This window comes from Corvus hawaiiensis, chromosome 27 (genome assembly GCF_020740725.1).
Source record: "Corvus hawaiiensis isolate bCorHaw1 chromosome 27, bCorHaw1.pri.cur, whole genome shotgun sequence".
Lineage (NCBI taxonomy): Eukaryota > Metazoa > Chordata > Aves > Passeriformes > Corvidae > Corvus > Corvus hawaiiensis.
Window position 1 is genome coordinate 1111645 of NC_063239.1, and position 24090 is coordinate 1135734.

Sequence of the window (24090 nt, forward strand, 5' to 3'; positions counted from 1 at the left end):
AACGTGAACTTTTATTGGATTGTCTATAGGATTTCACAGTCTGTTGTGTTTTTATTCCATAATTCCACTGGATTGCTTAAAAAATATTGCAAATCTACTGATAGCATCTCATTTTAAAATTAAAATTAAATTTAAATTGGAAGGATTTTAGAGGAATTTCTTTTACAAATCTCTGGATAAGTTATATTAGTGCCTTCTGAAATTCTTTCCAACGGGGGGGGGGGGGGGGGGGGGGTAAATGTCTGAGCTTGTTTAAAAGGAAAAAAATCCAGAAACATCCTCCCTCCCTCAAAACCAAGTGGCCAATTGAACATCTTTTTGTGGAGCTGATAGGAAATGTGGGCTGCGAAAGATGATCTTTAAGGTCCTTCCAACCCAAACCAGTCTGGGATTCTGTGAAATGCGGGGTCTGAGTGACCAGAGGGATCCTCCAGGGCCAGCACAAGTCCTTAGCAAGGACAGGCAGGGCTCCCAAAAAAGTCAAAGCAGGATCAGGCCCTGGAGATTATCTTGAGACTAAAACCAGGATTGTAGGGAAAGGAACAGGAGGCTCCTAATGAAGTTACAGCGAGGTGGGGTTGAAGGTATTTGTAGGAGTGTCTCTAATTAGAATGCCTCATTTTCCCCCTCACTTCTGCTTTCCCCTTGCTCCTGGTAGTGGAAAATCAGGAATACAAACACCAGGGGCGTTGATGGATGGCCAAAGTCATGGCCAAATCCCACTTTGAGCTTCCTGTACAGCTCAAACTCAAACACAAAGAGAAGTTGCTACTGGAATTCTCCCCAGCAGTCAATCAAGACCACATTTACAATGGAAAATTCAGCTTCCCCTCAGAACAAACCTCTTAAAGAGTTAAGGATGTAAACAATTCCCTTGTAAGATTTGTTTGGAGCATGAAGTGATCACGGTTTCATTAGAACATGTCACTTGCTGGTATCCTGAAATTCAGCTTTTCTCCCCTACTAGGTGTAAATATTTGGGGAAAATAGATATTTTCCAAAAAAAATAGCAAACATTCTGTGTATTTGTCTTAGCGTGAGAAGAGTGACAAGACTTATGTGTTTATACACTTAATAAATGTGTGTATATTACCTATACGTGTACAAATGCATATTTGCACAAATCTATTTGCATCCAGGTCAAATAACAGCTGTTATTATTAAGTTCAGCTTTTATCAATTTGTTGGTAGATTCAGGCACTATTTAAAACCAAAAACCCTCCAAACCAGAAATCCACATCTGAGCTTTTTCCTAATCAGTTCCCTCATTTTGCTAATATTCTAACGACTGTCAATTTACTTCAGTGGTGCCATTTGCAGAATTTTCCAATTAGCAGGAAACCTGTTCCACCTTCTCCCATAATTACAGGGGACTCGCTTCAGATCAGCTGTGGCCAGACAGCATCTGATGCACTTGCCAAAATCTGTGCACAGTGGGTTTTTTTTTTTTGTGTGTGTGTGTGTAATTTTTTTTAACCTTTGCATGAGCTGGCACAGACTTTACATCTCTGTTGTAGGCAGGGAGCTCCCTCAGTAGTGGCATGTGTCAAAATATCCCAATAATTCCTGATAAACACACCACAGTGAGAACACAAATACCAGCCTAGCCATGCTTTGATGGGGCATGATGGATGCTCAGTGCCTTGCACTGACACAGATAACTGTGTGCAGCTGTGAAAATCAGGTAAATATTCAGTCTCTGTTGTGTTCCGCTCACACCAGATGATTTTATTCAAGAAACATCTATTTGGTCACTTTTTATCACCTCTATCTGCTGGTGCCTGTGTCACACAATGTCCTGACACTCTCTGATGTTACCCCAGCTGATCAAAAAGCAATCAACCCCTTTTTTTTCAGAGCTGCTTAACCAGCTGATATCACAGCCCTAACAATGGAGCAGCAATAACTATTATTGTTACATGAAAAGAAAATATATTTAATAATAAGCTCATTGATTTTTAACAGCATCCTTGTGTTGCCTAATTGATGGGAAGTTGTATGTTTGTGTAGCCAACGGGGGTTATGAATTAAATATGGTCGTCATTCCTTGAGGGATGCATGTCAATGCAAGAAGGATGGAGGATCTACATCTCCCCCAAGCTAAACAATCCCCTTGTAAAAGACATAGGGAAGCCCAGAATGGGAGGAAGGAGGGGGAAAGGGAATATAAAGCATCCATCACTGTTTATTAAGTGCTGCTACTTGAAGGTAAAAGGGGTATTGAACTGTTTTCAAATTGGAAGGAATGTAGCTAGACAAAACATTGATGGTGATATTAGGCTGGTGACAAATTTTATTCATTTGTCCACATTTATTACAGCAGCAGTTTGGAATGATTTATGCCTCTCGCCCCTCTGAGCCTCTCTGCATATGCACACACACCGAAATTCAGTGTCTTTGAGTAAGAGAGGAAAACTCTTCTGGTGACAGGCACAAAAATATGGGGTAAAAGCATCTGGAAATGTTGGATTTTGAATTTAAGACACTGAAGAGGCTGGTGAGCAGTCCTTGGTGAAAAATAGGCTCATTGGAAGATGCCTCAAAGTGGGCATTGATAGAGAATCTCTGGGCACTTGTGCAGACCTGGGCCGGACTGTGCTTAGCTCAGAGGGACATGGGCAATGTTGGGGGATGCCAAGGACTGCAGTAGTTTATTTTTTGGAGATTTTAAAGATGCAGAGGTCTCTGGAAGCCCAACCTTCCCAGGTCTTGAGCCTGAGCTGTAAATTAAAGGGAAGCTCTGAGCTCATTGCACTCCTGATGAGCAGTGGCAAGCAGAGCATGGTTCAGTGCTTGTATGAGCCACCTCCAGGGTCTCACTCACATCTGTACAGTCTGTCCTAGGACCTAAGAGCCCCCAAAATGCCCTCCCATGCATTTATTGGTGTGTTTAATTCTGCAGACCGGCACATTTCTCCCCTGATGTGGCAATTCTTGGTCTGTAGTGAATACAATGGTTGTTACCTGTCACTTTTCAAGTTCCTTTTGCCCAAGTTTTATCTCATTCTTCCCCCATTTTAGGATCATTTTGTGTCTGCTCAGCAGTTCAACTTGGCCAAAGAAGGCAAGGTTGGTGGGTATCAGTGGGCAGCAACTATTTGACCATGAAATGCACATGGAAGGGTCATAACAGCACAAACTTTGCTGTCCCCAGGGCAGTTCTGAGGGCTGCTGGACCATCCAAGTCTGGGTAGGGCTTTGTCAAAAAGTTGTGAAAAAATTCCTGTTACAGGGTGTCTGAATCATAAATGCCATTCTGTTTTCTTCTGTCTGATGCAGTTCCATGGTCAGATCTCTGATTCTGCTGCCATTAATGGGGATAATGTAATGCAGAGCAAAGTTTGGGGTGATCATATGTGTGCAGGGCACGGAGTTTGCAGATACAACTCCGGCTGCAGTAGAATATTGAGTCTTAATCATCAAAGAATTTCTGCTAACTTTTAGTAAGAAACATAGCTGGAGTGGTGGTGTTTGTCAGAGCAGGATTTGTTCTTGTAAACAGCTACGATGAAAACAAAACCAAAACCACTGGAGGTAGTAAATAAGTGAGTAGATTCACACCAAGGCTGTGACAGGCAGAGTTTCAAACACCTAGCCCAAAGTTTATCCCAAGCAGGGAGTTCCCCACAGGATGCTGCAGGAAAACGAAAATCACCCTCCCACCCAGAAAAGGAACAAAATGCTCACGGTGGGAGGATTGGTTCTGAGAAAGCAGGAGGGTTTTTTAACCAGGAGAGTCATGGTTTTGAATCATTTCTTACTGTCAGCTTCACCTCCCACTTCTGATTCCAGCTTCAGACGCTCCGAGGTGGGAGCAGTCATTGGTAAAACAAAACTTCTGCTGGATCCAAGCAAGGCTTTGGAGCCGATTTCCCCTCATTGTTGGATCCTTAGAGGCTCCAGAAAGGGACTGTTCTGTCTCCTGCTCTTTTTTATATCTGCTGGGACAGCAAGGCCCTGATCCCTCTTTAAGGGTTTTGGGGAGTCTTTTAGTAAAAATAACTCCTGTCACTGAGAGGGAAAGATGTTCACAGGTCCCCAAGCATGGCCAGCCCAGGCAGCCACAGCCACGGGGAGCCAAACCAAACCCCGGCAGGGAATGGGAGAGGAAAAGCCCTTTAGAAAAACAATTTCACCTTTTTCCAGAGTTTTGTCCTTTTCTAAGCTCCAGCACAAACAGTGCCAAGCATAATAACTGCCCTATTATTTTTGCTCAGGTGCTCAGGAATACGAGCTCACTCAACAAGGAAAGAAAATGAGCAGGCTTTTATTTTATTAGAAAGAAATGCTCTGTTGTGTGTAAAAGACACTTCTCTCCTAATATTTTACTTGCTAACGGATAAGTACAAAGTAATTATGTAGGACAGATTAAATGGTTTCTAATGCCTCATTTCAAGAGTTATACTGAATGTTTTCCTAAGCTGTCCTCCAAATTGGTAGTCTAATTAAGCAACAAAAAATTATGCTGGCATTCACTGAATTATTACGAAACCAGAATTTAGACTGAAACTGTTCAGTAATTTTTTTTTGGTGGAAGGTAGAGAGGAAAAAGAGGAATGGAGAAGGGAGTTATTTGGGATCTGTTATTAGAAGAATGGATTAATTGTCTAAAAATTTTTAAGTGTCCTGGCAAAGATCAGAGTTTCTGCCTTTACATTTCATGGTCTGATGCTTCCTCGTGAGTGTGATCAGTATATTTAAACCCCAAAAGCTTCAGAGCTGTGGCACGTCCTCGTAGGACACACTGAGATGTGCAAGTCTTTTAGTTCATCTGAACTAAATCCTCATCTTCTAGACAGAGATGTCAGGTTTTGGTTCTGAGTCCCCAAGAAAACCCATTTTGCCAAAATTAATGTCTGTGAAGTCACTTAACCTTAAATCTCTGTATCGAACTGAATTTTTGGCTGTAAGGTCTCACAAGGCAAACGTTGCTGTCATTATCCTGCTAAAAATGATGCACAGTTTCCTACAGAGACACTTTGGAAGCATCTCCCAGCACTCCCAGTGCAAACCCAGCTCAGGCTGGGGCTCTGGGGGCTGTTTGAGCTCACAGCTTTCGCCAGAGCTGGAATTGTACACTTAGGCATGAAGAAACTTTGCAGAGTTAATTTTCTTGGTAGCAAAAAACACCTTTGAAAATCTTCTGGTCTTTTATGGAGCATTTTCTCCTCTCCTGCTGGTTCCTTTTAAGATGGATTTTGGGCCCAGTGGACCATAAGTCCTGTAAAATTGCTGTTCCACAGATATTCCAGGAGGTACTTCCTAACAGCTCCAAAGGAGCCTTTACAAGGGATTACATAATGATGTGGAGTCATTGAAATCTTTCTGCCTATTGGGGGAAAACTCAGTTGTGCAATGGAGTGGGGAGGGAATAGACAGGAGCTGATTTCATGGGAAAAAGTCTTTACCTGCTCCAAATCATTATAACTTAACAGTTTCTGTGTGGCTTTACATAGCTGAGAGTATTTGAGAAAACCAGGGAAAAAACCTGTAGGAAATAGTAGAAAGTTCAGCCATCACAAGGCTGTCACCATCCTCAGTTACAGCAGTGGAATTTAAGAAGGGATTTTTAAAAATCAATTTTTCAAAGCTACTGCGCACCTGCACATTGTGTTACTTCCTCTTAAGCTGACTTGACTTCAGTGAGGTTAAGGCTGGTTTTTAGGAGGTTTAAATTAAAACAAAGCAAGAGTTTAAATTAGGAGGCAAAAATTAGGATAGCAAATTTCCAGTGTTTTGAGTAGAGCCCACATTCCCTCAGACTGAAAATTTCACTGTCAGTCCTGAAGCCTTAAATCAAAGCAATCCTACTTAGGCTTTAGTCAAGCAACAACTGCAGCATTTCATTTGGCAGCCTCAGAAACCACCCTTGCTGTTAGATGAGCTTGGTGAGAGGGTCTGAAAGTGGAGAAATTGAAATAATTTCTTTTAATTTTTTTTTTTGTTTTAAAAAATCAAACCATATGAAGAAACAGAATTTTACAATGGCAAAGCTCAGGATCTATTTTTCCTTACAAGTCCTGTGCAGTTTGTGCCACAGCTTGCTCAGCATCTCTCTGAGTGTCAGGGATTGCACTGATTTAATGTTTTCCAACAAGCTGCACTCCTTCCTTCCCCTAACCCATCCTGACACTGCAGGGACTGAGTCCTTATCCAGTGCCTCATCCTACAAGTTCTCCCTAACGGCAGCGCGACTCCCATTAGCCTTCCTTGATGTCTATTTACCATAGCAGCTTCTCAATTATTTAAAATGTAAACATCTGGATTAAATAAATGAAGAAAACATCCAGCAAATGTTGCAGGCACTCGAAAACTTTTCTCCAGGAATGATGGCTGCAATAGAACTTGGGAAGGGAAAAGCAAATCCAAAATTCACTGCACACATCAGGCTCTCGGTGCACCAGGGACATGGGCAGGAAGTCCTAAAGCTGGGAACTGCCAAGAGACCTTTTTTCAGTGGAGAGAACGTTGTGATGATGCATCTGGAACGGTACCTTGTTATTCAAGGCATCCAAACAGGAGGATTTTCCAATCAAGAAGCCAACTGTCAGCTGGCAATCTGTGCTCTCGTGGATGTGTGTGTGCCTGCACATAAAACATGGAGTACGTGTGCACAGAAATATGTTGGACGTCTCCAAGAGATAAAGTGGGTTGGATTTTCTCCCTGAGAAGTTTTTCAAGCTCAGTTAATGTGGGTCTGTGTCCAGCTTTGTCACTGCCAGGCTCTTGACAGAGCCTCATCACTGGCTTTTGCAACCCCTCCTTCAGCACCAGCCTCGGTCCCTGGGATCTCCACAAACTGGGGAGGAATATCAGGATTTGAAGTGAGTGAAGAATGTGTTTGGAAACATCTGGAGCCCTCTCACGAGCTCATTAGTCTGGTCATAAAGCAGAGCCTTGCAGAAGTCTTCCCTTAATGGAATTTAAACCAACCCCGAACAATGCTGTGTGGGAATGACCGGCTCTGGGTGGGCTCTTGGTTACTTTGGGAGGCTGCTGGGGACTTGGGGTCTTTGTCCATCACTGGATGGAGTTGTGTGATCAGAAACTGGGGGGGGATAGAAAGTTTGGGCACTCAACTTGTCCCAAACTGCCCGCAGTGTTCAGCCTCCTGCAATTCCCCTTGAGGAGATGTAGAATCATGGAATATCCTGAGCTGGAAGGGACCCACAGGGATCCTCAGTCCAGCTCCTGGCCCTGCACAGACACCCCAAAATCCCACCCTGGGCATCCCTGGCAGCGCTGTCCAAACGCTCCTGGAGCTCTGGCAGCCTCGGGGCCGTGCCCATTCCCTGGGGAGCCTGGGCAGTGCCCAGCACCCTCTGGGGGAAGAACCTTTCCTGATATCCAACCTGACCCTCCCTGGCACAGCTCCAGCTCTTCCCTGGGTCTTGTCCCTGCTCACAGAGAGCAGAGAGAAGCTGCAGACCCCGCTGAGTCTCTCCTCAGCCTTCTCCAGCTGAACAATCCAAGTGCCCTCAGCTGCTCCTCCTGTGCCCCCTTCAGACCCTTCTCCATCCTCGTGGCCCCCTTTTGACATTTTGAGTCCAAAGCCAGGTCTGTAACCCCCATGGGAAGAGGCCCAGGAACAGGATATTTTTGCATTTGGTGCAAAAAAAGTGCATCTGCACTTTCAGTGGGTGGAAGGTCAGGAGCTGAAATTTCCAAGTGTTAACTCGGAATCTCTCCCAGCAGCCCTGGGAATGCTCTTGGCTCCGGCCGGAGGGAAAGGCTCTGTAGCTGAACACAAAAACTTCATGAGTATACACACAGACGTGCTGGGGTGGTCAGGGGGGAAATCAAAGCTGCGACCTTCCCCACAAAGCCTGTGCTGAAGGAGCAGCTCCCTCTCCAGAATTCCGTGTCCTGCAGGAGGATTCCTGCTAAAGCTGGCTCTGAACATATGAACTCTGTTAGCTCAGGTGAGCGGCAGGCTCTGCATTGTCTGCAGCGGTGTGGGAATAGGTGTTACACATACACACCGAAATGAAAGCAATCTCATGCTTCAGGGTGTAAATTGATCACTGGAAAGGTCAGGAAGCAATTTTCCTCTGCTGTTAACATCACTGCACAACCTGGGGTGCGTGAGGGTGTGTGCACACGTGAGGGAGAGGGAAGGAGTGAAGGGAAGCAATTTCTCCTGTAGCATAAAGTATTGGCCAGGGGCAAAACAACTTCCTGCAGCCACGAGTTTCTAGCAAAGGGACTGCCCAAGTGCTTGGATTTTACCGTGCTGGGATTGCTGGGTGCCCAATTTAAAGCACTTTTAAGGAGTGTGGTTTTAGTGATGTATTTCAAGAATATTTGGGCTGTTTCAGAGCTAAGACTTGGCACTTGTAGTTGGTCTTGTCGCATGAAACCTATTCTTGGAGCTTGTTCTGGTCCTTCCCACAACCTCCTGCCCTTTCCTACAGCCCCACAATAACCATGAAAAAACCGTATCAGCTCTCTTCACTGGTATCTCACCTCTTTGCCAATTAACAGAGTTCATACCCCAAAATCCTGCTGCCTTTTTGGTCTCTGTATGTGCTACATCAGAGGGTACTGAAAAGGTTAATTAAACTTGGAGGCCAGTACCCAGGGATGAATGAATGAAATGACTGCAGTACGAGGTGGGATCACTTGAAAGGTACTAATTTTTTTGCAGCACGTAAGGAATTTCTTGTTCCTCATAAACACAAGATGGTGCATATGTGTCTAAAATATTAAGTCTCTGGAAAATGAGTTGATTTATGAGGATATATGTTAAAATATAGGAAAGCGTGGGGTTCAGAGTTCAGAATTTTTCTCTTTAAAGCAAAATTGCCTCTCCATACACAGGCAGATGTGCACACACACAATCTTTATCAGGAGTTGAAACAACAAAAAAGTGAAAAATCATTTCGGCTGAGGCAGATTCCATGGCCAAAGAACTGGGAAATAGTGGGAAGCCCCCGGCATCAGAAATCTGAAAGATGTGGGTGTTGATACTTGGGGTTGGCCTCATGCTGTGGCTGCAAAATCTCTTCTTCTGACAAAACTGGAATAGCTTTAAAGAATTTCAGGGGCTTGCTCGTGTACCAGCACCGTGGCTCTGGAGATACAGATTCTATTTCTGCCTCAGCCATGTGACCTATATATCTTTGGGCCAATTCATCCATGGTTTAAAAAAAATATAAGTGCAGGCAGAAACGTGGAGGGAAAAATACAGACCTAATCCTGATGGGGTTTTTTTCTTAACTCATTACATCTTTTCTGTCTGCTGAGTTGGGATATTGGAAGGTAAGAAATGGAGATGGATGAGGCAGAGAGATGTTTCCTTTGTTCCTCTTTAACTTCCTCTGTCACCTGGTGATGCGTCCAGTGGCTATTAGGAAAACAACATCTATTGGGGCTGTCTGTAAATTGGTAACACAGAATTGTTAGAGCTGTTCCATGTTCAGTCCTTCAGTCCGTGGTGATCTCATGATACTGCTGTGCTTTGGGAGTGGACAGGATTCCAAGAGTGCCATTTTCCTGTATTTTTAATTTCAAGACAATATTTCTTCCCCCAAAGAGAGGCCTTTGTTCAACATGTGCCATTCACAAGGACCTCTCTGCTCTGAGGAGGTTCTGATAAGTTCAAGCACAGCAGAATAATCTCCTGTCTTCCTTGGGCCAGAAGGTTGTTGGGTTTGATTTTTATTTTTAAAAACGAGTGATTTCCTATGGACTGTCCAGTAGGAAATACTAGAAAGAGGCTTGGTTGGCACACGGTGCCAAGCACTTGTCCTGTTTAAGCTTTTATGTTTTCTGTTTATGCACAACTCAGGTCAATTTAAATGATGTATTTATATAAAGAAGAGCATTTGTCCAAATTAATAGAAAAATAACTGAAACCTCAGGCAGAAGTGTCAGATGAGGGTTACGTGCATTGTTTGGAGCAGACAAGCCACACTTCCCTCCGATAGGAATTAATTTTTTTCTTGCTTCCTTTGTTGAGAAGCAGGAGGTCTTGTCACAGATTTTGCTTACTCACAGTTGAGGCAAACACAGGGTGATGGTGGTGCTGAATTTGAGGAGGATTGAGGGGCAGCCAAAACCAGGAGCAGTAGAGCTGAAATGCTACATCCCAAAGTAGGTAAATAAATACAGGGATTGAGGCTTCAGACAATGTCTTTAAATATAATATTCATATTATTGTGGGCATCCTTGTTTGCAAAATATCCTGTGATGTTTTGGATCCCTCTCTTTCCCTGCATGATTATTTTAGAGAGAGATATTTTAGATCTTAAGACTGGGCTGTTTTAAGCACACGGGTTCTCTGTGCATCAGTCTGTGGCCTCCAACCCAGCCCATTTAAACCTGCTCTGGCACGTGCCCTTCTCTGCAGCCCAGCTCTCCAACATGAAAGCAGAACCCTTCATTTTAATCATTAGAGAATGAATCCAGTGCTAATAGCACTTAATTGTTTCTCTAGAATGCTCTCAGTTGGTTTTGGCAGCCGGCATGAAAACAATTCCAAATCCCATCAAAGGAGCTGATCCACACCCAGCATGTCCAGGGTGAGGGGTTGAGACAGCGCTGGGGTGGCATCAGAGCATCTCCTGATCCTACACGAGGTTCTGTCATCCTGCCCTGCCTCACTCCGTGATCTTGGAAGGTCCGAGGCATAAAAGCAAAAAAAAAAAAAAAGGAATAAAACAGACACAGAAAATCTTGGTCCATGCCCCTGAAAATAATGTGCTGACGGTCTCCTCAAGCACACACCTCTATTAATCTTGACTTTCTTGAAGCCTGCCCGCTAGTTTGAATTTGTATGCGACATCAAACATACCTTTTCACATATGTTCTTTGCAGATTTTTTTTAACAGTTACTTAGCAGTTTATAGAAAGAAGTGAATGATCTCATCAAACTGCTTAGAAATTAAAAAAAAATCTGTGCTTATTAATTATGCAGGATTAGTCTAATTATAATTCAGCAAATTAATTAGCGACAGAAGGTGTTCTGAAACATTGGAGTACATTTGCATGTTAAATGGAGAGGCTAGTCTGTAATATATGTAAATTTATGCATGGCTTCATAGTTTAATTTAAAAATTTGCAGCTGCATATGGTATGGGAGCAGGTGAAAAGTCAGTTTTAGTTTAATGATGCTAACAAACATTGGATGCTGTCCTGTCTTAGGGAAGGAATGCGCTGAATGCACCCCTATCTGCCAATCCATAAATCTGTCATAGGAATATAATGTTACACCAATGCTCGGATTCAAGGTCATCTGTGCCTAGACCCAGAAGTACAATAGGTGCAGATCTACCCTCTGAATAGCCCTGGAGAAGGGCGGAGGCAGAACGTGCCTGGACCCCGAGCTGCTGGGATGTAAATCTGCCTCTTTAGCAAATGAATGCGCGTTTATTCCACACAAACCCAGTTTGGGGACAGATCCCTTCACAACTGACTGAGAGCTCTGAGCTGAGTGATATCTGCTCTGGCAGGTGTAAAATGGGAGCCTAACCTTGGTTCCATCCCTAACGTTCACATCAGTGCAGCTCTGTGATCTCCTGGAGTCGCTGGGAAGTTATTTCCAAGTTCTGCATTGACTGCAGGGTCGGGAGTTTTTCTGTGCTGGGCTCTGCCATCTGGCAGCGACAGTAAAAACCAGCAGAGCCAGCAGAGAGAGGCCGCTGGTGTAATTGGTGCTCACTGTTCAGCCTAGCATGGCTCAACATACTGAGGTTTTGGAGGGAGATGGGCTGGGAGGATGGAAGAGTCACAAGAGAAAGGAATTGTAGGTTTCTCTCGGTATGGGAGAAAAAAAATGAGTGGGGATTGAGGTCTGTGCTCGTTTAACACCTCTGTCAGCCTTTCTGGGATCTGCAGAGTTTGCAAAGTAGATCCTGAGATAAATTTGCACCTGTGTAGAGCTCAGAGGATGAAGTGACACCGAAAATGACTGGATTTAAGCAGGACTGAAGATCAGCCTCGAGCGTGTGTTTGGTGGCACAGCCCGGCTCCAAATCTTGCGTGTGCTGCTGAGGCTGACACGAGTGTAAAGAGCAAGACCTTGGCCATGTTTTCCAAACCCTGCTGGGTGTTACGAGTGGAGGCAATGAGCTCTGTGAAATTTGTGTCACTATTCAAAAGAACCAGTAAAACCCCGAGCGTGGATGGGATGTGGCTGCTGCCAGGAAAAGCAACTGGCGACGGGGCAAGGCACTGAATTTTCGGTGCCTCGACTTCCCTGTCCCTGAGATGCACAAAGCCTTTCCTCCCTGCTGTCCTTTGTGCCTCTCTTCCCCAATAACAATTTCACAACGTGGCTGGGCCGTGCCCAGCACAGTTGGAACCCACAGACAGGGTAATAAACCAGGGAATATTATCTGAAGGTCCCTTTCAACAGCCCGTCAGCCCAATCCTCTCCTCTATTACCTCCCTGCCTATTGACTTTTGATTATGCTCTGGCATTTGGGCCCGTGCCAAATGGCATGAATAATATGGATCTTACAGGATAAATAAGCTTTTAGCCATTGTCTTGGAAGTTACTGGAAAGTTTTGGTGTGGGAGGAAAGGGGAAAGCCCAAAGGATAAAGGGGAAACTGCTCAAATTGCAAAGAGTCCTCCAAAGACTTTTTGGAGAACAATTGCAATTACAAACACGCTGTTAGTGTTGTGTTTCATTTTCAATTCGAGCCCATAGAGTTCAATTATTATTTTCATTAATGGTGTCAGGTTTTCATCAGAGTGCACAAACAAGGAGGTTTTCCTTGGAGATTCTGGATTTTTTCCCCTTAGCAAATGTGGCCATGGCAAATAAGTACATTCAGCACTGAGAAATGACTGCCTGGGTACCCGGCAGGGCACTCTGCCCCAGCCCTTGTTTCTTGAAAATGGGATCATTTTGCAACAGAAGAAGCATTTATTTACCCCAAAGAGTGTGAATTGCAGTTGTGGGGGTGCGTCCCTGCTCAGAACGAGGGGGACACAGTCTGCTTCAGGGATGAAAACTGCAAAATGTACAGAAAATCCGCAGAAAATAAATATCAAGTTTCCTGACATGTTTGGAGGTTGGGGGACACATTGCAGGTTTATATTTGGTTATTATTGGTTTGAAACGAAGATTTTTTTTTAAAAAACCAAAACCACTAGATAAAGGGTGGAGAGAAATATGATGTTCCAGGCTGCAGAGAGAGGGGATATTTGACTAGGAATTGTTCTGTGGCTGGGAGTTGGACATGGATTAAGTTCAACCGTTGCTGTGGACTTGTGTGCAATGTTCTCTCTTGATCCATCTGAAATACAGGATATTTTCACTCCATGTCTTCTTTAATCCATTGTAACGGAGTGTTATCTACCTGAGTGTGAGCAGGACCTCTTGGCATGGCAAAAAAAATATAATTAGAGGCAGTTTTAGGATGGGCTCTGCCAGGCTGTAATTTTAAGGTTGATTTTTAAGTTGCTCAGATCTCTTGGGCTCCCTTAGCTGATTTCCTAACCCTGTTTTTGTTGCTTTTTCACATCTATCTCCAACATTGGCTTTTTTGAACTCAGGGCCAGAGGAAATCAGTCACTTCTGCCTTCCCCCAGGTGGCATTTCAGGGATTAGGCCCTAAATAATGTTCCCACACCAAAACTTAAACTTTAAACCTAAAATCTAAATTGGAGTGAGTGAGAAATTACTTGGAATTAAGGCAGGAGGATGGAGAAGTGTTTGCCCCATCAGGAAATGAGGGTTTGATTGGGGGTAGGAATAACAAGCATAATGTTAATCTGCTTTTTGATTGGTTTGTTTGTGTTTGGTTGGTTGGTTTGGGCTTTTTGTGTGTGTGTTTTTAGTTGGTTGTTGGTTGGTTAGTTGGTTGGTTGGTTGTTTTTTTGTGCAACTGGAGTCTTTCTATTGAAAAAACCCCGAGTGACAAATGAGCAGCCAACTCCTGCTCTCCTGGCCTAGGCTTGGGATCTCAGCATCTGACTCCTGCTCCCTCTCTCCCAGCGAATCTCTGACAGACTCAGAAAAGTCTCCTGACCTACATATGTTGGTTTTCACGTTTGTTAAACTGGGTTCACACTTTATGCACAGGAGTTTTGCGAAGATTAATTAGCTGCTGTTTGTGGAGTATCATATAAATACTCAGGCTCACTGCAATAACCCCGCTCATTTCTCACGCAGTGGAAGGTGTGTGTTCATTTAACGTGCCTCTGTGCACTGCCTGATCCCACACTGGCTGTAACTGCTGCAAAAAAATGGGAAATTCTCTCATCGGCTCCCTAATAATACACCCTGACATAATAGATCGAAATTACTCCAGAGATAAATATTCCGATTATAAAGAAGCCTTCTTCTGTGATATTCATTAAAATCAGGATGGTGATATCAAATAAATGCAATTAATTGGTTTGAAACAGCGACCTTCAAGTCTGGCCCTTTGAAAGGAAGGAATCTTGAAGTGGGGCACTGGGTAGGGTTCCTTGCCACATTTATCTCAGAGCTGGCCATGCCAAGACACACACGGGTGACCTGAGGGGAGGATGGGACACCCTGATCCAGAATTCCCTTGCTCTGACGGAGTTGGAGTCAGGCCCTCACTGCAATAACACTTTTGCAGTTCACAGTATATTTAAATTTAATATTGTTTAACTGATGCTCATAATAACAACTTCTCGTTTTTTCCTTTGTTCCCTTTGTGACTTTTTGGAAGCACTGAATTGTTTAAGCAGAATTGCACCGTATCTTTATATTTTCATTAGATTTTGGTATCGCAGGATTTGCTGGTAAGCGTAATCACAATTATCCTAGATGGTAGGCGTGTTCTCATGCCAAAAATGTCTGAGGCCATAACTCCAAATTCCACAGCAACTCAAAAAAGCTGGAATTATCTCAGTATTTGCTTTACAAGGGATAATTTTTAGGTGTATCCAGAATTTTTCGGTGTATCCAGAGGCTGTTCCTAACATACAGCCAATGTTGGACCTCTTGATTCGGTACCTTTAAAGAAGCACAAAAGGTGGATGTGGTTTAAAAAATTATTCATGGGTTTATTTATTTCTTTAAACGACACCTCCTGCTGCACGTGGGACTGAGCTTTAGAGCTTCTGCCTAGTCCTGCCAAAGTCACCAGGAAGATTTTTCTGACTCCAAGAGGATTTGATTAAGGTCAGTTTGATTCTTCTCACTCATCTGAGGTGGATAAACATCCTCAGAGGTGCGGAACACAGGTTCCAGTTCTAGCCAGGTACAGAACCTGATAATTTGGGCGTAGACCAGCAAGATGGGAGTGTGGGTCAGAAGCTGCTTTGGAAACAGTTAAACTGATGCAAGACCTGGCTTAATTTGCCCTCACCCTTTCTCCACGTCCATGGGAGCCCTCTGCATCCCTCAGCTGTGTCAGGAGTTCTCCTGGTGCTTCCCTACCAAGGACTGCTCAAGGTATTGCTAGAAAATAGTTGAGATAACACAGCTGACTTTGTACTGAAGTGGAAAAGGGGCACTTAAATGATTCATCAGCTGAACTCCTGGGCTTGGTGGGAACTCCCAGCAGGAGGAGAACTTCTAAAATAGCTCTAAAAAGAGGGAGACAGATTCAAGGTGGTGTTTTGGAGACCTCTCAAGTGCATCCAGCTGCACCCAGTGAGGTCAGCGATGGAGAGAGGCAACAGGAACAGAAGTCTATACTCATAATCAATTTTGTGTCTGTGCATTAAGTCAAGCAGTTTTTCTTCAGCAATGCCAGAGTTCTCAGGGGTATTTACTGAAATTTGTTTAGGTTTTCCCCCAGCACCCCGAAATATTGAGAGGATAGGCCAAGGTCCCTCTGCTTGGCTGGAGCCAGAGTCACCTGCTAAACTCCCACCTAATTCTGCCCTTAGCAAGGCCAAAGATGGGCCAAGAAGCACCAAAATCAGCTAATTTTATATAATTCTGTTTTGTTAAAATTATTATTATTTTTGATGTATATATAGGTTAAGGCCAAAAACTGGATAAAGCGTCTTTTTAAAAGAAATTAATAAAATCTTTCTGCAATTCTCCTGTTACCCCTAAATCAGCTTCATTTAGTGCTAAACCTTCCCTCCTCATTGCTCCCCCCAAGTCATTTTTATTCTAATGCTGCAATAAATATTAATGCCTTTCCCAGATACAACCACTTAAATATATATATATATATATACCTATATATATACACACACATCTATATATACACATATATATGTATGTATGTATGTATATATATATAACAACCTACCCAATACTTCCTGCAGGTGCCCAGTTGCAGCTCAAATTTGACTGGAGGAACTCTGAAAAGGAGAAAAAGAGAGATGTGGTTCAACTGGAGAAAAAAAGATAAAAATCCCTGTGTGCGCAGCTAAATGAAATTAAATTGAAATTTTGGGGTGATAGGAGGGGAATTGTCCTAGTGCAGCATATCCAGCCATCTCCAACAAACATCTTAGCAAAACAAGTAGGAATTCTGCCACAATGTTGAAGTACTAAACCCAAACCCAGCACTTTCAGAAGTGAGCGAGGCGATTTTGTGATATCTTAAAGCAGCAAAATTCTCAGCATTTTGAGCAGCCCAGCACTTCCAGAAAGTCAAGGCACCTCTAAGACACCTCAGTGGGATCCCCCAAACTTCTGGGGTTAAATACCCAGGCTGGGGCATCCCAGGCTCGGTGGGTCTGGATGTGTTTGGTGCAGAGCAGTCGGGGAGGACTGGGAATGTTCAGCTCTGCGGCAGCTCAGGGAGAGGGGGAGTTTTGTTTTCTGTGTTTTTTTAATGGACATTGCACCCCTTGGCACGATTCAGCCTGGATTTAATTGGAATCCAGCTTCATTGTCACGTGTGCTGTTGGTTTGTGTTTGCTGGGGCTCTGAACCCTGATTTTCTGCAGGCATTTAGCAGAAAAAGGGGATTTTAGTTCCTTGCCACGCAGAGTTGCGGAGTTTGCTCGTGGATGCTGTTACATGGACATTTGGAATTTCTGCCTCTCTGTAGCTGCCTTTTGGGGTTGTGTCACCCACAATCCCCCAGGATCTGTGCTCTTCCCAAAATCAGCCCAGCTGACACAGCAAGTTCTCTCCCAGCTGCCTTTCCCGCTCATTTTCCTCATTCTTTAGTTCATATTGATCATTTTTCTCATCTCAATCAAGAGGGATGCAAGCATTAAAAAAATTAAAACAGAAGCTGGTCATTTTCCAGCTTAATTTGTTTTATTTTTCCTTAGAAGTAACAAGTTGTGGATTTTTTTTTTTTGCAGTTTTCCTGCAGAATAATCAGGCAGCCGCTCATTGATTTTCATGTAAAAGTTCCTTGCCTTGGTTCATTTTATAGTTTGGTTCCATTCTGGAGTTTTCCTTTGCACAGGCACATCTCCTGTAAGCTGTTTACATATCTGCAAATATTCTTTTTTATAACTATAAGAAGAGGAAAAGATAAAAAGGAGTGTTTGTGAGTAGCATTTGTGCCTCAAATTCTCCTGTGAATGTCTGAAGGCGCCGGCGTGCAGGGGATGTTTCCTTCTGAAAACATTTTTAGGGATAAAATCTCACCAAATCATTCGTATAAAAGTGGTCACAGATTTTAGCATGGACTCGACAGGACTTATTTAATAAAATATATTCAGTGCTGCTCCCAAGGCATGAAATTGTGTAGGATTTTTAGTTTGGAAGGCATGGGGTGCCCAGGGCCCTGCTGGCAGAAGTTGCTCTCTGAGAGCTGAGCACTGACACCTCTTTCCTGCTGAACCTCAGTGTCCTGGTGAAGTGAGATCTGAAATGAGAAGGAAAAAGGGAGAAAATAACACTCTCATCCCGAGAAAATAAATATTTTAAAAATATCTAATGCATTTGTGAGAGATTTAAGGAAATATTAATTAAAAAATAGGACATTTTAATTACAAAAGAGTCCCTGTCAGGGAGGATTTTAGTGGTTTTATATGGCACAATCTGGGTCTTTTTTGTGGGTGAGGGTTTCGGAGGGGTTTTGTTTTTTCAAGCAACACACGAAAGGATCCAACCCGTGGCTTTTTCTTTGTATTTTGGGGCAGATGGAAGAGAAATCTCGTGGTGGGAGTGGTGCAGAGAAAGTGGCACTAACAAGGGAGAGCGGATTTCTGTGTTATTGTCTTGCGCTGGGGCTGGTTTGGAGGGTGTTGTTGGTAAACCCAGGAAATATCCATCTTTCTCCTTTAAAGTTCTAATTCAAGGCATGAATGTGTGAGTTCTGAAGGGACTTAGGGACTGCGGTAAAAAATCGTTGTCATAGTAACAGAAAGGGAAATAGGCCTGGCTCACCTGGGACTTTAACTTACTGCAAAAGCAGATTTTTTTTTTTTTTTTTTTTGAGGCAAGCACTCAGCAAGAGAAATAAATAAATAACTTGTTCTTTGTATTCGAAATCAATTCTTCAACTATTTATTTTTCCTTGTATCCAACTCTCTTTCCTTCTAAATCTATCTCGAAGTCTTTGATTTATTTTTTTAATTATAATTGTTGCGGTTAAACCCATCTTGTCTGACAAATAGAAACGGAAAGAATCACAGAGAATATTTTCACTTGCAACAGAGGATGCCAAAAAATTTCTTGCTTATGCCTTAATTTTGAAGACTTGCTTGTTTTGCTTTTAAGCCAGCAACTGTGGCTTTTCACACAGTTTCTTTACCTCTGAAATTCCCAGATTTAATCAGAAAACAAAGGGGTGAATCCTCTCCTCCGTGGACGTGAGACAAAATTTGGTGGGAAAGCTTAGAGAAAAATTCCTGCTTAATATTTCTAAACTCTAAAATCTCCATGCAGTGTTGGGTGAGTCACCCCAACAGGCTGGAGATTCCACTTGGGTGCATGACAAGCTAAACTCCACAGAATAATAAACCATATGAAGATGGGTGTATGTGACAGGGCAAAAATAATTGGCACGAGAACTTTGTGGGATGTTAATGGGTTTATCTGCTCGGACAGCGTGAGCTGTCATGTTTCACTTGAGCTCGTGTTTTCCTTATCCTCCCTCAAAATCTAGGTAGGAATAATCTGGGCTCTTGGCAGTTCTGCTCCTCTGCTTTAGTGACTGGAATCTTCATCAGGAAAAACATCGTCAGGATGAAACCTCATCAGATTCTTCTCCGAGCTCTGTTTGCTCCCGGGTTTTTAATACATTCCGAGTCATTCCGAGGCTTATCTGCCTCGGAGTTGCCCTGTTGGTTTTGTGGTTTCCACAATACCATTATCCTCCTATATTGTTTCAATGAAAATCCCTCCAGACAGCCAAAGAAAGACCTTGAATGTGAGGGAGAGATAAAGGAAGAGACTAAAATTGTGTGGTCAAACCTGCAGAAGGAGTGGGTGCAGATCAGAGGAGTTATGTTCACTTACACCACGGTGGATTTCAGTCACACTGGTTATAGTTTACCTGTTGGTTTTTGTAAATTCTCTTTATCAGAGTTTGGTTTGTTTGTGTTTTGATAAGTTCTTGCAGTCCTGTAAGATCTGCCATCACGCAAATCACTTCATGAAGATTTTAAACAAGAATATAACAACACCTTTTGCTGTGGTTAATAGAAGTGACGTGGCTCTTTATCTTTCCAGATTCTTCCTCAAATTTTTTCTCAAGTGCAATCAGAATTGCTTGAAAACAGCAGGAAACCCAAGAGATATGAGACGGTTCCAGGTAGGTCTTATAAGGCTCAGCATTGACCTGTCTGCCTCTGTTCTTCTTTCCTTTCCCCTCTCCTCTCTCCTACATTGCTCCTAACAAACATGATGACAGTCTATGATAAGCTATATCAGACAGTGTTAAACTTTTTCTCCATTTGTTGTGTTTAAACCTTTTTTTCCCTTTTTTTTTTTTTCCTTCCCTTCCTTCTTTTTCCACCCTGAATCCCCAGGGGGAGGTGCTGTACTGTACCAACCAGCAGTGGATATTTGATTTGACACCCTCGGGCAAAGCACTCGCACATACAGCTGCCCACAGCAGGGATCGTGCTTGTGATATTTAGATGCCTCAGAATTTTTCAAAGTAGCTCTGTACGTGCTACACAAGCAACCTCCTCATTTCCTACCCCTTTCCCTGGTTTTTTTTTTTTTTTTTTGTTTTTTTTTTTTTTGCTTTCTAACACTCTCACACCCTCCCTTCAGCTTCTTTGAAAAAAAACCCCAACAAACCAAGAAGCCAAAATAGTGATGGTCACTTTAAGATCTCACAGCAAAAGCAACAAGCCCCGTGGGACCATGACCCAGCTGCTTTGCAGTGAAATCTGCCACTGGTTCCATCAGCCACGAGGCTGATGGATTGTGAATTCCAGCTCTCAGAAGCACCGGAGGAGGTGGAGTGTGGCAGTGGGGAGAGGAGAGGCAGCACGGCTCTCATGCCCTCACCTTTTAGGCAGCTCTGTTTAATAAATGAGAGGGTTTCACCTGTAGCTCAGCCCCCGTGAAAGTGCCAAGGGAATGGCCCAGCTCTGACAGCCTGGATGTGCTGTCAGGTCACCTGGGAAGGGTGAGGAAAGTGGGGCTGAAACTGATTCTGGGACAAGGTTGAGCCCCAGGGATAAAATCAGGTGGTGGGGCTGTACCCCACAGTTTCTGGGTGACCTTTGATCAGCCGTTTTCCCTCTCGTTTCGTCTCTACTTCCAAATGGGGTTGCTCACCTTGGTGAAACTCTGTGGTCCTGATCCAGGAGAGCCTTGGAGCAAGTCCACGAATCCTTTGCCAGCCAGAACCTCCAAAATTCACTGATGGAACCCAGTACCACCCTTGTTCTTGTTATTATTTTGCCTTCACTGTCTCACATCCCTGACAAAAATCGGATTTTACCTCACTGAAGGATGTGTGGTTTTCCTGTAGATCTTTGGCATGGGAAGGTGACATCCTTAGGTTTGGCACTTGATGCTTCATTGCTTCATTGCTTCATGATTTGTGTTCACTTGCATCAGTTTCCTCATTTATAAATGGAGTTAAAACTCCACAGGAGTTTACAGAGTTGCTTAAGACTTTCCATCAAAACGTGTTCTCATAGAAAAAGTGATTTTTATTTTTCATCTGCTTCTGCTAGCAATGAAAAATTTAATAATTAAAAAAAAAAAAGGTTTCAACTTTTACGAGAAATCCTGCAAAACAAAAGCATCTGAAAGCTCAGAAAAAATTAAAGAGATGCAGGCAAAAAATAATAAAAAAAAAGATTTATTGCTTTTTGTTTGGAGCACAAAGAAATTTAAAGAAAAATTCCTGACCAACCTAATTTTTTTCACCAGTAGTTTAAAGAGACTGCAGTGACTTCTTCATTCTGTGTTTTTTAGAGATGATAAGACATGAGGAAAAAAGTGGTGCTCATTGTTAGGAAATTTATACTGAGGGTTTTTTTCAAGTGGCAATTTCCATACAGAAAAAACAGCAATTAGTTATCATCTGCCAAGAATACTAAAAAATCTGGAAAGCAAAAGAAAACCTCTTTTACAGCATGTAAACAGATCTTGTTGGCTCTTGGAGCCAGCAAGAAGAGCTGATTGTGGAATGTCAGGAAACATAAATAGTAATTTTTTTTTTTTTTTTTTTTTTTGGGTTTTGTTCTGAGTTTGTAAAAAATCGTGCCCAGGGCTCTCCTGATTAACACCTGGGGACCTGAGGCACTGCCATAATACACAGAATATTGGTTGCAGCTGCCAAAAGAGAAATTCTGGACCCAAACACACCAGAATACTGAAGAAATTCAGCTCTGATTTCAAACCCATGCTGGCTACTCCCCAAAAATCCTCAAGTCCTTGATTTCCCTCAGCTGCTGAGCTGCAGGAGGAGTTTGGATCTAATTTTTCAGGGGGGGCCAGAAATCTCTCAGTGGTCTCAGCATTATTCTTGGTGTCACCTCACCCAAATGGGGATGTGACAGAGCTCAACAGCCTCAGATGTGCAGGGAAACCTTAAACAGGGAAACTGAACCAAATCCTGCAGGACCACGTGGATGGGGATGGAATTCCTTCACTCCTCAGCCCATCCACCTGGCAGCTCTCCTGTACAGGAGACAGCCTGGCCTTGCTTTTGATCTCTGTACCAAACCCAGCCCTTGATTGAGGAGAATGAGCTGGGATGGACTCCTCAGCTGGGTTTTCTGCCTCGGAACATGCCAAGCTGGGAAAACAGAGCCAAGTGAAACTCCAGGGTTCTGTTTCTCAGGGATAACTTCAACTCCTCCTGCTCTTTCAGTCCACGGGAGTTCGCCCCCTTTGAGTCTTGGTGTGAGAATTCAGTTCAAGCCTCAAAATTAAGCAAGATCAGGCTTTAAAGCCACTGAGTTTAGTTTACTTTTTATCAATCCCCCAAAAATGTCAACCTTTACTCAGAGTTACAGAACTGAAACTTTTGAGACAAATTGCAGAATTCTTGAGGCTTTGAGTGAGAGCAGGATCTTCATTCAGGCTCCTTCAAAGCTGGACACGTGGATTGCTGAGCTTTGCTCTGGGCTGCAGAGGTCAGTGTGGATAAAAAAAGATACAAAAAGTGGCTCAAATTGCTAAAATTTGACACTTTGGGAATAACAAAGCTCTGTGTTCCAAAGCAAATTAGCCATGATGAACAGTAAGGACAATAGGCAAAGACAGCTTGTTTTCTGTCTGCCTGCTGGTTTCTGAGGATAGCATCATTACTTCCCTGAACATAACCAAAGTCAGGAGTGCTCTTGAACATTCCAGTGGCTTCTGGACCCTTCTTTTATTTTTGGTTGATTTTTTTTGGTGTTTGTTGAGTTTTCTGTTTTAAAATTTTGATGAATTCTTTTTGCCTGCTGCTTGTTGGACATGGTCTGTCAGCAACTCTGAAAGTCAAAAGTGGGGAAAAAAATTACTTTAAAATATAAGTGGTCTGTTTGCACACTGTGGAAGTGTTAGTTTCTATTTTAATTGTTAAGATATTGGCCAGGCACAGTGCTGACTGTGCAGAGTTGTTTGTTAGGTTTGAAGGGACAGTTGTGCATCCTGCCAGTGCAGGAACCTGTGAGCAGAGTAAAAACAGGGTCCAAAACCACAGTGTAGCAGGGTGGTTTATTCATTTCATGATTTAATTTGTTATGTTCCAGTCTTGGGCCATATCTAAAACCTCTGCTGTTTTTTCCCCAGTAAATTATTTGTACAGCTGTTGTTATTAAGTCCCTCCTCTTCCAGACATTTCCAAGCACTTCACTTTCCCTGTGCAAACAGAATTCTGCAGCAATGCTCATCCAAGTGTGTTTGAATTCCTACTTGTGTTCCTCTGCAGAACCAAATATTTTCATTTTCAATGGAGTAGTGCTTGTCAAACCTCCAGGAAACATCAAGATACTCCTTTTCTTCTGTGGTTATTAAACAAAACAGCAGAGAGAATCCTTCTATAAAAGTTCTTATTTAAATCACTACTGAAACCTGGGCCTGAAAGGGTCTCCTCAAACACAATTTTTGCTCTTTAATGGAGCCTGAATGAAGGCCCAGACCTGAGGCTTTGTTGTTGGGACACAAATACAAGTAAGAGACATGGAAATAGCGCCCTACAATGCATCCTGTTGGGTCTTCCAGCTCGGAGGGGTGGTTACTCATGGCTGGAAAAGTGTCAAGTTAATGCTTCTGATTAGAGATGGGTGTGAAGCTGCACAGTTTGGGCTTGGTTTGGCTCAGCCCCGAAGTTCCGAGGCACTGGGATCCAGTGTCCAAGCCTGGCCTCAGCCTTGCTTCCAGATCCATTACAAGATTTAGATATTTGATACTATACTGGTAATATATTAAGCTAAATTAAATGTTAGGTTTCACTTGTATCATTAAAAAAGGGGGGGGTGGGGAGAGAAAAGGGAGGAAAGGTTACATTAACACTGCATTGTAAATTTAATGCAGCTCCAGATGCCTGAAGAGTTGTGGTTTTTTATTATAATTCTTCTGTTTGGAGAGCAACACCAGCTGCTTTGTGATCACGTTGACTATTTGAAATTTCCTTTGATATTAAGTAGAGCTTCAAAAACACAGTGACAATCTCTTGCCTATGTTTTTTAACCAAATGCAATGATTTTGTGCTGTTGAAAACCATGTTTTACCTCAGAAGTTAAGGAATGTGTGATCATTATTTTAGTGGGGATTTTTCCCCTGTAGTAACGTGATTTTATTGTGAATCATGTCTTCAGTGTCTGTCAGTG

At 43.0% G+C, this 24090-nt stretch overlaps 1 protein-coding gene across 2 annotated transcripts in view; it reads left to right on the plus strand.

The window, feature by feature from the left end:
- The window catches only part of EBF2 (EBF transcription factor 2), a 120101-nt gene that overhangs the window by 70279 nt on the left and 25732 nt on the right, over positions 1 to 24090 (plus strand). For both annotated transcript variants that reach the window (XM_048287482.1, XM_048287484.1), the window contains exon 7: positions 19532 to 19613. In XM_048287482.1, coding sequence (XP_048143439.1) covers positions 19532 to 19613 — 82 coding nt within the window. The remainder of the gene's footprint in view (positions 1 to 19531; positions 19614 to 24090) is intronic.